At 52.8% G+C, this 15,703-nt stretch overlaps 1 protein-coding gene across 28 annotated transcripts in view; it reads left to right on the top strand.

Annotated features, from left to right (window-relative positions):
- Positions 1-15,703, top strand: part of SCRIB (scribble planar cell polarity protein) — a 212,951-nt gene that overhangs the window by 48,255 nt on the left and 148,993 nt on the right. For 27 of the 28 annotated variants that reach the window (XM_039521983.1, XM_039521984.1, XM_039521992.1 and 24 more), the window contains exons 11-16: positions 3,647-3,813; positions 4,466-4,590; positions 5,776-5,901; positions 6,874-7,110; positions 7,524-7,835; positions 10,107-10,169. In XM_039521983.1, coding sequence (XP_039377917.1) covers positions 3,647-3,813; positions 4,466-4,590; positions 5,776-5,901; positions 6,874-7,110; positions 7,524-7,835; positions 10,107-10,169 — 1,030 coding nt within the window. The remainder of the gene's footprint in view (positions 1-3,646; positions 3,814-4,465; positions 4,591-5,775; positions 5,902-6,873; positions 7,111-7,523; positions 7,836-10,106; positions 10,170-15,703) is intronic. The other variant, XM_039521989.1, reaches the window with a different exon arrangement.

Below are 15,703 nucleotides of genomic sequence, written 5' to 3' on the forward strand. Positions count from 1 at the left end.
CCCCCCTGCCCCAGATAAAAACAAAACAATAATGGAACGAGCTTCAGGAGTAAAAAAGAGAATGCAGGCAGAAGTCTAGCAACAGAGTGGGGGCTACCCAGTTTATTGCACCCAATGCAGCACAAGGCCTCAGCACCACTTAGTCTCACTAGGCCCAGGAGTGTGTCTGCTTGGCTGGCCTCTCTTACAGATGCCAGTCTCTGTGGGTGTGGGGGCCCCTTTCTCTCCAGACTGGCACAGTAGTTGCTGCCTGTGCAGGCAGGTTCTCAGCCAGATCTCACTTCCCTGTGCAGTAGTCCACTGGCTTGTGGGCATTGCTGTTTGGAGCCTATGGGCAGAGGGACTTCTCTACTTCTCCTTGATATTCTGCTTTTTATGCACCCAAGGATGGCAGTGGCCCTTTTAGCCACAGCATTGCACTGAGAGCTCATGTTGGGGAAATGATGTATGGTGACCTCTGAATCCTTTTCTGAGTCACTGCTTTCCAAGACAGTCGCCCATCCCGTAGGTATAACCTGCATTCTTGACTCTCAGCAGCATTACCTGGGATTTGGCTCAGTTAAAATGTGATTGGTAAGACTATGACCATTTAACCAAGTGATTCAGTATTTTTCAATTCACCTCATACAAGTACTGTGATGCAATCTTTTTATTCTCACAAATGTAGAATTTTTTTGTGACATAACTGCACTAAAAAACAAAACAATGTAAAACTTTAGAATCTACAAATCCACTCCGTCCTACTTCTTTTTCAGCCAGTCGCTAAGACAAACAAATTTGTTTACGGGAGCTAATGCTGCTGCCCGCTTCTTCTTTGCCATGTCATCAGAAAGTGAGAACAGGCATTTTGCATGGCACTTTTGTAGCCCACATTGCAAGGTATTTACGTGCCAGATATGCATAACATTCGTATGTCCCTTCATGCTTTGGCCACCATTCCAGAGGACATGCTTCCATGCTGATGACGCTCATTAAAAAAAAAAAGTGTTAATTAAATTTGTAACTGAACTCCTTGGGGAAGAATTACATGTCTCCTGCTTCTGCTTTAACCGGCATTCTGCCATATATTTCTTGTTATAGCAGTCTCAGATGATGACCCAGCATGTTGTTCGTTTTAAGAACACTTTCACTGCAGATCTGACAAAACACAAAGGTACCAATGTGAGATTTCTAAAGATAGCTACAGCACTCGATCCAAGATTTAAGGATCTGAAGTGCCTTCCAAAATCTGAGAGGGATGAGGTGTGGAGCATGCTTTCAGAAGTCTTAGAAAAGCAACACTCCAGTGTGAAAACTACAGAACTCGAACCACGAAAAAAGAAAGTCAGCTTTCTGTTGGTGGCATCTGACTCAGATGATGAAAATGAACATGTGTCAGTCTACACTGCTTTGGATCGTTATCGAGCAGAACCTATTATCAGCATGGCCGCATGTCCTGTAGAAGGGTGGTTGAAGCATGAAGGGACATATGAATCAGTGGCATGAGAGTGCCTGTTCTCTCTTTCAAGTGACATTGTAAACAAGAAGTGGGCAGCATTATCTCCTGCAAATGTAAACAAACTTTTTTGTGTGATTGGCTGAAAAAGAAGTAGGACTGAGTTGACTTATAGGCTCTAAAGTTTAACATTGTTTTATTTTTGAATGCAGTTATTTTTGGTACATAATTGTACATTTGTAAGTTAAACTTTCATTATAGAGAGATTGCACTACAGTACTTGTATTAGGTGAATTGCAAAATACTATTTTGTTTTTTACAATGCAAATGTTTGTAATTAAAAATAAATATAAAGTGAGCACTGTACACTTTGTATTCTGTGTTGGTAATTGAAACCAATATATTTGAAAATATAGAAAACATCCAAAAATATTTAAATAAATGGTATTTTATTATTATTTAACAGCGCAATTAATCACAATTAATTTTTTTAATCACTTGACAGCCCTAAATTTTTTTTGTTTTATCACCACTTGCACATCTCCTTTTAACCAGGATGGCTTCTTGCCGTCTGTAAAATTGTGTTTTTTAGGGCATGGAATAGCATGTCCTTGTACAAGTCACAGTTTTCATTAACAAAACTTCCCACTTAAATTCCCAGTCAGCCAATAGTTGTTTTAAGCGTTGGAAAATTGGCCCTTTTAAAGTTCCAAATATACATATTCCTGGTTGGTACCATATTCTGTTAGTGTAAGGTAAATGTAACCACGTCATGATCCCTGTCTGATGCTCTGAGTCTATTGTGACACTCATAATGAGAACAAGTGACAGTGACCGTAGAGTCTCTGCAGGCTCGGGGTCAGAGTGGAATTTCTGCTGTCTGCTCTCTGGCTTTACAGCAAAATCCTGCACCTTCAAAGGGATTTGATGGGTACCAGAGCTTCAAGATGACACTTTTTCCTCCTCTGTTAGAGCAGCCCATTGTCATGTTGCACTGTGACTAAGGCTGAGAGTTTCTCATGGAGGTCGTGGAAGTCACGGATTCTGTGACTTTGTGGGATCTCCGTGACTTCTGCAGCAGCCAGTGCGGTTGGCCTGGGGGCCGCCTGAGGAGCTCAGGCAGCCCCTGGGCCAGCCACACTGGCTGCTGCTGGGGCAGTCTTGGGCCACTGCATCTCCCCCTCCCCCAGCAGCAACAGGAGTTTGGGTGTGGGAGGGGGCTCAGGTCGGGAGATTGGGTTGAGGGCTCTGGGCGGCGCTTACCTCAGGGGGGCTCTCCAGAAGTAACGACATGTCCCTCCCTCAGCTCCTAAGCAGAGCTGTGGCCAGGCGGCTCTGCGCGCTGCCTCTGCCCGCAGGTGCTGCTCCCGCATCTCCCATTGGCTGCAGTTCCCCACCAATGGGAGCTGCGGAGCTGACACTTGGGGTGGAGGCAGCGTGCAGAGCTGCCTGGCCATGGCTCTGCTTAGGAGCTGAGGGAGGGACATGTCGCTGCTTCTGGGGGGGTTGCGTGGAGCCAGGTAGGGAGCCTGACAGCCCCGCCAACACCCCCCAGCCCTGAATACCCATGGGGGCTTGGGCTGCTCCCCCGAGAGCATTCGTGGTCCCCCCCCAGGCTGCCCCCTTCCCCAAGATTTAGTCAGGGATGTACAAGTCATGGATGGGTTTCAGGCTGTGAATTTTTGTTTACTGCCCGTGACTTGTCCATGACTTCTACTAAAAAATACCCATGATTAGAACATAATCTTAAGTATGACCTCCTGCCACTGCCTGGCTGGAGTCCTGCAGTGGGAAGAGCATAGGCCTTGGATTGGTTAGACCCTCCACTTGCCAGGAGTTTTCAGGAACTTGACTGGCCTGGGGCAGAGTCTCCTTTTCCCTAGTGCTGCTCAATGGTTTTGTTTTTTTTTTCCAATTTTCCAGACAAACTCACTGGGACTGAGCCCTGGGTGGTTAAAATACAAGTGTCCCTCTTTTACCCATAGTCATAGAGCTGACAGTGTGGTGGCGGGAGGCTGTGGGAGGACTGCTGCAGAACAGTCTGGCAAGAGCTGTGTGGAGTCTCCATCATGAGAGAGATTCAACACTGGAGAGAGAGGCCCTGTCTCAGGGTTTGCTCCATCCTGCCCCGAGGAAAGTGGAGGAATTCAAGGGCCCAGTGGAGGTTCCTTCTAGGCCAGTGGGGTCTCATCAGCCATGTTTCTCATGCAGGCTGCAGAACTTGCCCTTTGCCCTGACAAATCTCAACCTGAAGGCCCTGTGGCTTGCAGAGAACCAGTCCCAGCCCATGTTGAAATTCCAGACAGAAGATGATGAGAAGACGGGTGAAAAGGTTCTCACCTGTTACCTGCTGCCCCAGCAGCCATCTCCCAGTCTAGGTAAGAGGCCCCACATGAGTGCTTCTCCATGGTGCCTTGCCTCCTGTGGAGAAGGGCTGTCCTCTCTTTTCTCTCTGAGATGTGAGGCCAAGAGCCCATTGTTGCCCTCTCCCCTGGGGGGGTCTCTTTTGATTCCTGTTCCCAGATGTCTCCTCTTCACCACCCTTGGACTATTCTCTGTTCATATGGTTATTGTGATTGATGTAACAGGCCTGGGCTCCCAGCTGTTGACGTGGTGGATCTCCCCAAGTTGGAGAATGTTAAAGCTGTGAAACTGCCTATCCAGCAGGTGGCATCAGATCCCTTTAGCTAACCATTTCCTTTTGCTGCTGAACTGGAGACTGCTCTGTCTGCTCAGTGCTGTCCAAGCACCACAGCTTCTGTTTCTTCCCCTCTTCCTACCCAGCGCTGGAGCTGGATCCTTCATGGCCCCCGTGTAGAGGTTGCCAAGTGTCATGCAACCCTGTCAGGGACCACTGAAGGGGTGACAGGAGTGTGCAACACAGTCTCTCCCCCTAAGGCCCCTGCCGCTTAGTGGCTATTGGGGGGCTCTCTGATAGAGAGAGCCTCGTCGGTGGGAAGTGCGTCTCACCCAGGCCCCAACACCTTGTTGCCCAGGAGCCAGCTCTCTCTTTATCATCTTTCTCTGCAGAGAATCTCCTGCAGAACAGCGTGGATGAAAGTTGGACAGACACCAACTTGAACCGGGTCAGTGTGATCCAGTTTTTGGACGAGCCCAAAGCTGATGATGACGAGGAGGCTGGAGCTGAGAAGAGAGTAAGAGAAACAGGCATGGTGGGTTGTCCGGGGCCTTGCCAGCTTCCTAAGGAAATGTGCTCTGGAGACTTCTGCAGGGCAAGGAACAATGTGTCTGCCCAGAGCTGCCTCTCCCTCCCCAAGGGGTATGGTATGAGCTGCATCTCCCCCAGCCCTTGCCTCCCAGAGGGGACACACCATCCCAGGCTGAGGGGAACTAGCCTCTGTGCCAAGTCATCCACCCCAGAGACATGTACAGCATGAGGGCTGGCAGGCTTACGAGCAGCAGCTGCCAATAAGGGCCTAACGAGGTTGGCATTCTGGACACCTGTCCTATTAGAATAAACCGTGGCCACTAACTCACTTTACAAAAGGTTCACCAAATAGTCACCCCATGGTGGTGGCTTTGTCACTGCAATCCCAGTGCACTGCCCCCAGTCCTCAGCCTCTTGATCCGGACAGACAGTCCCCCGACTTGGGACCCAATGGGAACTAATGCACTGGAGGGGAAAACCCTGTATCCCATGACTATGTATCAGTCACTCAGATTTTACAGCCCTAGGTGAAGTCACAGAGCCAGAGAAACATGGCCAGTTATTTTACTCCAAACTGTAGAGTGGTAGGGCATGGTGAAGGCTACTGCGACCTGTCTGTGATGCTAGAGCATCCTGCAGGACTTCTGACTTTAGGAGATGATTCCAGTCCAGTGACTCTCCTAGCCCCTTGTAATAAAAGGAGGTTAGAACAAGTCCAGGTGCTGGGCCTGCTCTGGGAGTCCCTAGGGCCTTCAGCCCCATGAGTGTTTGTGGTTTTCTACCACCATGTTCTGTTGTTTGAAATGCTGTTCTCTTGCCTGTTGCTTTGGGACAGATCCACTCAGCAAGTGCCATTGGCACTGCTGAGAAGCAAGAGACTGTAGCATGCACTAAAGGAATACCAGAGAGATTGAGGGGAATCTATCTGCATTCTCCCCTCAGGGCTCCTGCTCACTGTAGCACAGAATTGGAGGTGGGGAGGAGAATTCAGCCCAGTGGCAGTGAGGTGGGGCCCAGTTGGGGCTGCATCTCCCCCTGGGTTGGGGCCAGCTCCCCGTTTGGCATTCTCTGTTGGCAAAGTGTGAGGATGAGCTGATGCTCAGTCTAAAGGTCTGGAGTCTCTGGGCTGTGTGTACTGGCTCATCTGCTCTGTGCTCTCTTTCCCTGGCAGGGCCTGCAGCGCAGAGCAACTCCTCACCCTAGTGAGCTGAAGGTCATGAAGAAAGTGATGGAAGTTCGGCGCAATGAGACATATTCGGCGAAGCCCGATGTGGACCTGGATTCTCCAAACTCAGAGGTGAGTGCTCCCCGCACAGATTGCAGGACCAGGCCAGAAAGTTGCGGAGCTCTCTGGCATACACCTTTAATTGCACCAGCTGAGCACTAAGCCACCCTTGCAGAGATCAGAGCCAGTACCATGGGAGCTCTGGAATTGGGGCTTTATTGGATTGACAGTGCAGGGGCTGGTGCAGCATTTTTCTGAGGTGGGGCAGCAATGTCTGTAGGCTTGGCCGAAGAAGTGAATTCTTAGGAGGCACTGGAATGAATCCTGGCGCACTGATGTAGTGTGGGAGTCCCATGCGGGGGGGGGCAGCAAGAGAGGGACAAGGAAAAAAGTGGCCATGAAAACTGGCACCATTGGCATAATATGGGGAAAGCAAAAGACTGTCAGCTTGCATGTGGGCTGGGCTGAGGCAGAGCAGGACCTTGACAGCCTGTGTGCAAAGTGATGCATTTTTAGGGCAGGACTTAGCATCAGGCAACTCGGGGCTTGCCCTGGCTCTGACCCTGACTTGATTGCTGTGTGACCTTTGTGTGAATCTCTGCCCTTCCGAGTCATTCTGCCCATGTGCCTTTGTCCTGGGATAATGCGGCCCCCTCAGCAGGGAAGGAGCCGTAGTAATGCGCTTGTAATGGCTTTCCCTTCGCTCCATACAGAGGGTTCCCAGTCGTTCCCTGGGCATCCCCAAGTGAGTGACAATGCACTGTTCTGCAGCTGCTGGCAGCTGAGTTCCCTACCGAAGTCTTGTCTTCCAGGTGTAACACTGATGACAGCACTCTGTGCTGATAGGTACCAGGCTGGCTGTGCCACAGGGGCTGGGATGAAGTGAGCTGGGGAGTGGCACAGATGAGGCCAGGCAGCCCACTGAAGCAGTTAGGATCCTGCTGGGCCAGGGTCTGCAGCATTCAGTGCTGGGTCCCATTCCCCCTTTTCTGTGTGTCCCTTTGGCTTCTGCCTCAGTTCTCGCTGCCTGTCCCACTCCCACAGGTGAAGAGGCTGAGTGCCATGTCCAATCGCAGCGAGGACTCGCATGTCTCTAACAGCACTGTCTCTGCCAACTTCAGGGAGGAGGAGGAGGAGGGGGGAGGAGGGGGAGACAGGCTGAATGGGCAAGTGCCCGAAACGCAGAAGCTGGAGAATGAGGCGAAGCCTGGAGCTGAAGAAGAGCAGGAGGTGGAGGCGGTGGCTGGTCAAGAGGAGGAGCTGGAAGTGGAGTACAATGAGGTAGGCGCTGCACTGGGTGGTTTTGTGGAGGATCCTGATGGGGCCTCGCTGGAGATCTCCCAAAGCAGCAGGGAGATGGCTCCAGGCGTGGATGGGAATGGGAGGTGGGATAGAACCTGAATGTTTGCAGAGGGGGTGAGGCAGGTGGGAGCTGGGCAGTGGGTGGAAGGTCGGGGGCACAGGGGTGCTGGCAGGGCCCTGGAGCTGGGTGTGGTGGAAGCTGCTCTGGATATTGCTCCTGGACCTGCCCTGAATAGCATCAGAGGAGCAGCCCTCAGTCTGTCCCTCCTGCCTGTGTCCGGGGCCCAGTCCTGACTAGGCTGGCCTTGCAGACCAGCAGCTGTCAGTGCTTTGCCCCCAAGTCCAGCTGTTGTCTGAGGCTCACAGCCATTCATGGGTCTTTGTCATTGTAGCCCACAGTGCATTTTGCTGAGGACACTCTGATCCGGAGCGAGGATGAGGATGAAGACCGGCCGTTCCCAGTGGAGAAGCAGAGGCTGATCCGCAAGGACACACCGCACTATAAGAAACACTTTAAGATCACCAAGCTGCCCAAGCCAGAGGCAGTGGTGGCACTCCTGCAGGGGCTGAACAGTGACAGGGTCCCTGAGGAAGAGGAGGAGCTGGGGGGCTGCAATAACAGTGCAGAGCCCGAGGAGCAGGAGGAGGCCTGGGACAAGGATGATATGAAGAACGGAGCCTTGTCCACACAGCCGTCAGTCAAGGTAGGGCCTTGCGGGGGGTGCTGCACAGGCTGGGAACTCCCTGCTGCTCTCTGGGCTGCCTTTCTGCCTGTCCAGCTGCTGGGAGGCAGAGGGTGGGTATCCAGTGCCCCTAGGTGGCTGTTCTTTGAGCTGCCAGGCCCACATGGTGCTGAAGAGAAAACAGGAGAAGAGAGACTTCAGGAGACACTGTGCTGTGGGTGGGAAGAGCTGGGCTTGTATTGGGGTCAGTTCTGCTGGTTTGTAGCCTTGCCAGCTTCCCAGACTCTCCTCCCTGTGTTCCGTCCAGACTGTATGTCTCACCCATTGCTGTAGAATGTGTTCCATGCTGTGAGAGTCATCCTCATCCCCCTAGCCTGAGACAGGTTTTCTCCTCCCAGCTCTGTGGGTGCTGCTTCTCTTCTGTGCTGGGGTGAGCTCTTTTTCTGGGTAGATCTGTCATACTTGCTCTGGGTGCCTGCTCCCAGCCTGTTGCACAGAAGTGCCCCTGTGGGAGGAACGGGTAGTGGCTGCAGAGTAGCACACTGCTCTCCCTTGTCCTGAGGAGCTGTGCCTGCTCACAAGCCTTCAGGATGGGGATGCATTCCAATGGCTGGGTGCACTGGGAGAATTGTACTCTGCACTCACCCCACACCGCAGGCCTGGTGCTGCCCTGAGGGCACTGCCCTACCACGTGCCCTGGGAACCTGGGGCCAGGGAGCACCATCCTGCTCATGTTTGCCCCACCAGCAGTTGGAGAGGTGGGAGGGTATCCTCCCAGTTCTGAGTGGAGCTAACACTTGGGCAGACCTTACGGGAATGGTGTTCATGGGTTTTCATGGAGATGTGCTGGTATGGGGCTGAGGAGGTAACAGGGATGATCTGTGGGGTCAGCTGGAAGTGGGTTTGGAGTTGGTGGCTACGTTGTGGGGCATATCAAGCTGGGAGAGAATTAGGGTTATGATGTGGTGTAGTCTCCATTGTGGAATTGCCCCCGCCCAGTTCCCAGCTCCTGGATCTGTGCCTTGGAGCTGGCATAAGGTGCTGGGTTGAAGCTCATGGACCTATTCAGGCCAGGGGGCCCTCTGTCCCCTGTGGCTCCCTGGCCAAAGTGAGGGAGGTTTTCATGCACTCAGCATCTTTTGTTGATGTTGGGGCCTCCCTTTTTGCCTGCACTGATACCTGCTCCCCTGGGGCTGCTGTGGTCCCCAGCACACAGGCCCCTTGCCACGTGAGGCTCTCCGAGCTGAAAACGAGAGCTGTGTGTCAGGAGTGTGCAAGGCTGGCTCTGGCCCTCCCTGCCTCAGAGTTCAGCTGTTACCTGGAAAATGGCCTGGACCGAGAAGGCTTCTTCCAGCCTGGCACCGTGGGCTTGGGGCCCACTCCTGTAGGCAAAGCCTAATGAAGATCATGCAGGCGCTGGTGCCACAGCTTCTGCATCTCCTCATGGTCAAGTCTGTGCTGCTGATGGTTGCAAGGCCTCTACTAGGAGCTGCCCTTCTCAAGGGGTTGGGTCAGACACCTTTTCCAGCAAGGCAGATTTGCAGGCCTCACCTCTTCTCTGAGCTTCTCTCCTGGAGTGGGGATGTGAGTGCTGTGTCCCTGGGAACCGCAGGTGAGATGTGTGTGTTGGACAGGCAGAGAGGAGGCAGGGCAGTGTGGAGGTGGGAGTGAATCATGACCTAGTGTTTCTGGCATGAAAACTGGTGCCCTAGGGAAATCCGGAGGGGTCTTGTACTAGAGGTCTCCTGTGTACTCGTGATGCACTTGGGAGCAGGAAACTTGTGGCCTCTGGCAGGGTGGCCTGTTGCACTGGAGCCTTTTCTCCAGGAGGGTGGCATGGTGAGATTGTGGGGTGGCCTCTGTCCCCTGTGTGCAGCAGCTGGGTGGTGCTACAGGGCCCTTCTCTCCTCTCTCCTGTATCATTCAATCCTTCATTCTTCCTTGACGGGGCACAACAGGGCTAACAACGGCGAGTAACGTTCAGCTCGTGAAGCTGGAGTTCAGATCCTGAGTGCTAAGCCAAACAATGTGGTCCCAGGGCATGGAGTTCTATGAGTCTGGCCTAGCAGGATTGGCATTCTCAGTGCTCTGACCACAGGGGAGGTGGCCCTGTCTGGTGCTTTGTGTGGTAGGTGAATGTTGTGAGTGGTGTGGGAGAGGAGATCTATCCCTGTGCTGTGTGGCAGGGCCTGCCTCTGAGCGGTGTGCAGTCGGGTGGTGGTGGTAATGGTGGTGGGTTTGGTTTTTGCTCCACTAATCCGCATGCCTCTTTGCTGGTTCCTGTCCTAACAGGGGGTGTCGTTTGATCAAGCCAATAATCTGCTGATTGAGCCTGCTCGCATTGAGGAGGAAGAGGTCTGTACCACTCCTGCTGTTCTCTCTCTGCCAGAAATCATCCCACCTGCTTGATTTGTTTCCTAGTCTGAGTCATTGTTGCAGGAGGAATTCTGCTCTGTCTGGGACAAGTGGCTTCTGGACCTGACAAATAACAAATGCACAATGATTGTTTCTTCCCCATCTTTTCCCTCCTTCCCTGCCTTTCCATAACTGAGGTGAGAATGGCTGCTGCAGATCTGGGGTGAGGTGGGAGAAATTTAGGAAACCTGTGGGGGTTGAGAGTTCAATCCCTGCTTGCATTGCACTAAGGAAGAGGGGAGCCAGTCAGATGCGTGGGGAGCAGGAGAGCAAGAAACACCCCTTTTGTGAAGGGGGCTTTAAGGCAGCAGAGAAATCTGTTGGAGGTGGTGTCTGAGCACAAGGGCTTGGAATGACTGCTTGTAACCTAGGCTGAGGCTGTATGTAACTCAGGAGCCTGTGCTGTGCAGTAGGAGTGGGGGTTGGAGCAAGTGTCTCCCAGCCCAAGTGACCGTGTGGTCCACTGACTCATTCTTCAGGGCAGTTTAAGGGAAGCTCCTGAAAGCACTACAGAAATGTCCTCTCTTCTCCTGCCCCCCTTCAGGACTTCATGATGTTTGAAGAGAGATTCTGAAAGCAGCTGTAAGAGTTACTTTTGCAGCAGGTGTCAGCATAGGGATATTTTCTGTGCCTTTCAAGCTCACTGGAATTTTCCAGAGCCCCATCTGTGTCACAGATCAAGCTTCTGCTTCTCGCTACCAGGGCTCACTCTGTCTATGAACTTTCTGACAGTTACCACGTTCTGAATGGGCTTGTCCTGTTCCTTGAGCCCAGGGGAGTGTCACCCTCCCACTGTCACTCTGCAGTGGAGCCAGCTCCATGGCTGGGAAGGAGGAGGTTTCTCCCTGATTTTCCAGGTAACATATGCAGCCCCTGCTGTTGGAATGTCTCCTGCCGTCAGCCCTATTGCACCATTCCCACTCAGGGGGCACTTTGGTCTTCTGGGAGCTGGCAGAGTACAGAAATGAGATGGATGCCACCTGAACTACTGACAGCCAGACCCTGTTGTCAGTACTGAATGCTCGCACCTAGAATGCTTCAGCTGTAATGATAATATCTACATATTGTATAGCATGTGCCCTGCCAAGCCCCCGGGAGCTGGGTGCTGTATCCGAGTCCTGGCATTGCTGCTGGTGCAAGTGTCCCCTTGAACTTCCCTATCTGCTCCCTCCCTTGTGCTTGTAGCCAGGCCCCTCTGTCTGGTACAGGAGCAGGAGTTTCTTGGAGTGGAGTGAAGGGAAATCTGCTCTTTCTATGGAAATGTTGGAGAGATGTTGGTCTTGGGCAGGATGCAGGCTTGATGTCCTCTGATTCTGAGCAGTTCTCCTCCCTCAGTGTATCCCAAGGATGTCTCCATGGCTCTGGAGTATTGAAGGACTTTCACATCAGATGAGGAAGTTCTGACAACACATCCCTCCCTCACTGTCACTCAGGGTACGTTTACACTGTGATAAAAGACCTGCAGCAGAGTTGTGGCTGGCTTGGGTCAGCTGACTCAGACTCATGGGGCTTGGGCTGCAGGGCTATAAAATTGCAGTGTAGGTGCTTGGGCTGGAGCCTGGACTCTGGGATCCCACAATGGACGTGAGGGTCCTAGAACTTGACTGCAGCCTGAACTTGAATGTGTACATTGCAGTTTTATAGCCCCACAGCCTGAGCCCTGAGTCCGAGTCAGCTGGCCCAGGCCAGCTGCGAGTCTTTTATTGCAATGCAGACATACCCCCACCGTTGAGTAAGGCTTGGGTGTTCGTCTCCTCTCTTATTGGGTTCAATGCCCTTCCTTCCTGCTGATTGACACTGAGCTCCAGGTGCGGAAAGTCTGCTGCTGCTGCTGAAGATGTAGGAGCCCAGGAAATCCCAGCTCTGCGCTCTCTCCCTCTGCCTGAGGGGGTGTAGCACACCCACCCTGGAGCCGGTGAGGTGCTCAGGCCCCATGAACTTGGCAGTACTGTCAGCTAGAAAATCCAACCTTCTTACTAGCGAATGGAGCCCAGGGTGCCGGGATTGCTAAATAAATGAGCATGGAGTGCAGAGGCAGTTCGTATGGTGAAATCACAGGCGGAAGCTTTGAGAGCGGCATGAGGCACTGAATGCCAGGACATCACCACTAGGTATTGTCTGTGTCTCAGAGTGAGGCTGTGGAGCAGGGTGTGAACACATTGTTCAGGAGGTGTTCTTGGGCCAGGTTTTCTCTTGGCACCAGTAATGGGCATGTGTTCTGACCTGAAGGATGCTGTGTGCAGGGATGTTCCCCTGGCTCAGGGACTCTGCCTCTGGGGCTGAAGTGAGCTTCTGTGCAAGGATTATATATAGGCATGACTTCTAATGGGAGGGGCAAGGATTTCTATGTATTACCCCAGGAGCTGCCTTTTTCTCTGGCTGGCACAGACTCCAGGAAACCCCCACAGCCAGCTATTGGGTCTGTGTTCGGTTGTTCAGCACATAAACCACTTTGTTCCAGACGGATTCTTCAGTCCCATTTGGTTAGTCTCCTCCCCAAATCCTCCCTGTCTTGGGCCCAGGGCAGGACTGGTCCTTACATTGTATTCTGCATGGCTGTGTCCGGTCCAGTTTAAATGGCTTGTGTAAAGGAGCTCTTGCTCTGCCACTTGAAGGTGAGAGTCCATTAGCAATGTGTTCCGCCTGGGTGAGATGCTTCCCCTGGTGATAGGGGGCCCCTCCTTTCCCTCCATCAAGGGAGACAAATCCCTTTTGTGATCCATCTCACTGCCAGCCCAGGAGTCTTTCCATGCTATTGAGCCTGACTATCCCTTTGCTCTGCTCTTCTCGTTCCTCCTGTTTTATGCCTGCTTGTCCCAGGCTTAGGGCTTCCTTTCCCTATCTCTGCAGCTGTGTACAGAGCAGTCCCTTGCTGCTGCCTCCAGGAGCCTCCTGAGGACCTGGCAGCATAAGATCAGTCCAGGCTCAGGGCTGTTTTCTCCAGGGGAGCTCTCCCTCCCCTCCCCCCCGCCCTTTTCGGCTCTTCCTCTGCCTCATTTTCCATTTGAGGCTTGTGCTTACACTGAACATGCATAACTGATGGAAGTGCCTGGGTCCCAGCTGGATGTAGTGTGGGGCTGGGCTGACTCCCCGGAGCTTATGAAAGTCACTAGGGGTACTGTGCAGGGTAGGTAGTGGCTGGGGGAAGGAGCGGGTTGGGGTCCTGAGCGGCTCCCGTCCCCCTTCTGGGAAGAGCTGTCTTGAGATGTTTCCCCTGATTCTGGGGTCCCATGTTCTCTTGGCCCAATGTGCAATAAGGAGCAGTAATAGGGAGCAGCACCAGGCTGGGGAAGGGGCAGTGTAACTTCCAGAGGATGGGAATCCTTAAATTCAGAGCAGGTGGTTGATGGTCGTAGCTGGTCTGGATGGGACTTGCCTTCAGCCAAAAGTTGTGTCCCTAGGGAAACTACTATGTGAACAGAGACACTGACTGTGCCTGGGCTCATGGGGGGCCCTTGGGGTCCAAAAGGAAACAGTGGTTTTGTATCTGCAGGACCAGTCCAGGACTCACCAATGGCAGCAGTCCTCCAGTGCATGAGTCACAGTTCTAGCACCTGCACCTGGAAAGGCCAGAGAAAGCAAAACTAAATTTGGACATGAGCCCCACGTGCCTGGCCTGATGCCTTTTGGGGCACCAGCCTTGGCTCTGCTGGAACTGTCAATGGGAGTGAATCCCAGAGAGGAAGGTCTTCGGGCACTTCTCTTGGCATGTTCAGCCCCAGGAGTAGGAGCCTCTCAGTGGGTGGATGAGAGCAGGTCCCAGATCAGCCAGGGCCTTAAGGATCCTGTCTAGCATCTGAGCAGGTAGCCACCCTGGGAAGTGATCTCAGGGGATGAACAGCTGTTCTGCCCCAGGTGGTGCTCGCAGGTGGGTGTGAGGACAACCTCAGTCACAGCCTATTGCAGTAGGTAACAGGCCTGGCTGAGCACTGAGGCCTTCACCAGAGAGCTGTGGCAGCCTCAAGGAAATGCAGGAACAAGACCAGTGGGAGTGCGAAGCTGCAGAGCATCCTGGAGAGAGGCAGCTGTCCCCCCTGAACAGAAGATGCCAGAATGGCTTCTCCCTCTTCCTGCAGAGCATGTGCAGGCCAGTCCCAGCCTATTCTCCCCCGACCCATACTGAGCTAGTGCTGCAGTTGTGTGAGGTTTGTTCTCAGTCTTGTGCTCTAGAAATGCCAAACCCATGTCTGCACAAGCTCTCCAACAAAATGTAATTCCAGCCTAGGAAGGAAAGTTATGAGCAGAGATAGAAGACAGTGCTGCAGCCTCACCTGCCCCTCCACTTCATCCAGTACTCGCAGGTCAGGAATGACCTGCCGGAGGTTCCTTTTAATCCAGGCCAAAGACCATGTTGCCTCAGGAGTCCGTGGCTATGGATATCTACCCCCGCCTCCATGGAGACAACTGTTGGGTCTAGGCAGGCATGTGAGACCAAAGAGAAACAGAAGAACTGCTAGGGACCCCATCTAGCCCAGACTTCTGTGTCTTATGGAGCTGGAACCCAGTTTCATAGAACTCTGCTGCTACAGGAAGGATGGTGTGTGGTTAAAGCACAAGACTATGTGTCAGATCTGGATGATTCTTCTGGCTTTGACCTAGTTCCGAGACCTTAGGCAAGTCCCATCCTCTCTCTGTGCTTCCGTTTCCACAGCTGTTTCTTGGAGCTGATGCTGCCCTGCTCCATGACATGCTGTTTGTGAGGAACTGAAGGGCAAGATATTGCTGTTCTAAGTGGTGAGGCTGCTCTGTTTCAGAGATGTTATCTCAGAAATAGAAAAGGTCCACAGAGCGTGTCTGGACTGAGAATGTCAGCTGGGTGTTCCACCAGAGCCTGTGTAACTGACTCAGGCTTCTTAATCTGGAGACCAGAATCAGAGGAGAGAGGGGTATGAGAGAATGTTTGCTGTCAAGGCCAGGTGTGTGGGGGGGCTCCTGGTCACCCATCTGGAACTGCCCCATAGCCCTCTCCCAACTAAGGACAGAGCTGAGAACTAGTAGTGTTCGCTCTGTGGGTGGGAGGGGCCTGGCAAGCATCCTTATTTCTATAGGGGGCTTTCCCAATAGCACAAGGTGAGCTGCAGAGGACGTGCTGGGAATCTCCTGCTGTAGCTAAAGGCTGCTAGACAATTTCCGTTCAAACTCTCTGTTCTCGCAGGCTCAGAGCTCCCTGACACACGCACCTGAGGACTGAGATTCTCCAATTCTTCTTCGAGTGATTGCTCATATGCATTCCAGTTAGGTGTGCGCGCGCCGCGTGCACGCTCGTCGGAAGATTTTTACCCTAGCAACACTCGGTGGGTCGGCTGGGCGCCCCCTGGAATGGCGCCGCTATAGCGCTAGATATATACCCCTGCCGACCCACCCGTCCCTCAGTTCCTTCTTACCGCCCGTGACGGTCGTTGGAACTGTGGAGAGCAGCTTTGCTGACCTCCACAACCCTAGCTTCTCGCTGTTATTTACTATTTCTTGTGTAT

This window comes from Mauremys reevesii, linkage group 2 (assembly GCF_016161935.1).
Source record: "Mauremys reevesii isolate NIE-2019 linkage group 2, ASM1616193v1, whole genome shotgun sequence".
Classification (NCBI taxonomy): domain Eukaryota; kingdom Metazoa; phylum Chordata; order Testudines; family Geoemydidae; genus Mauremys; species Mauremys reevesii.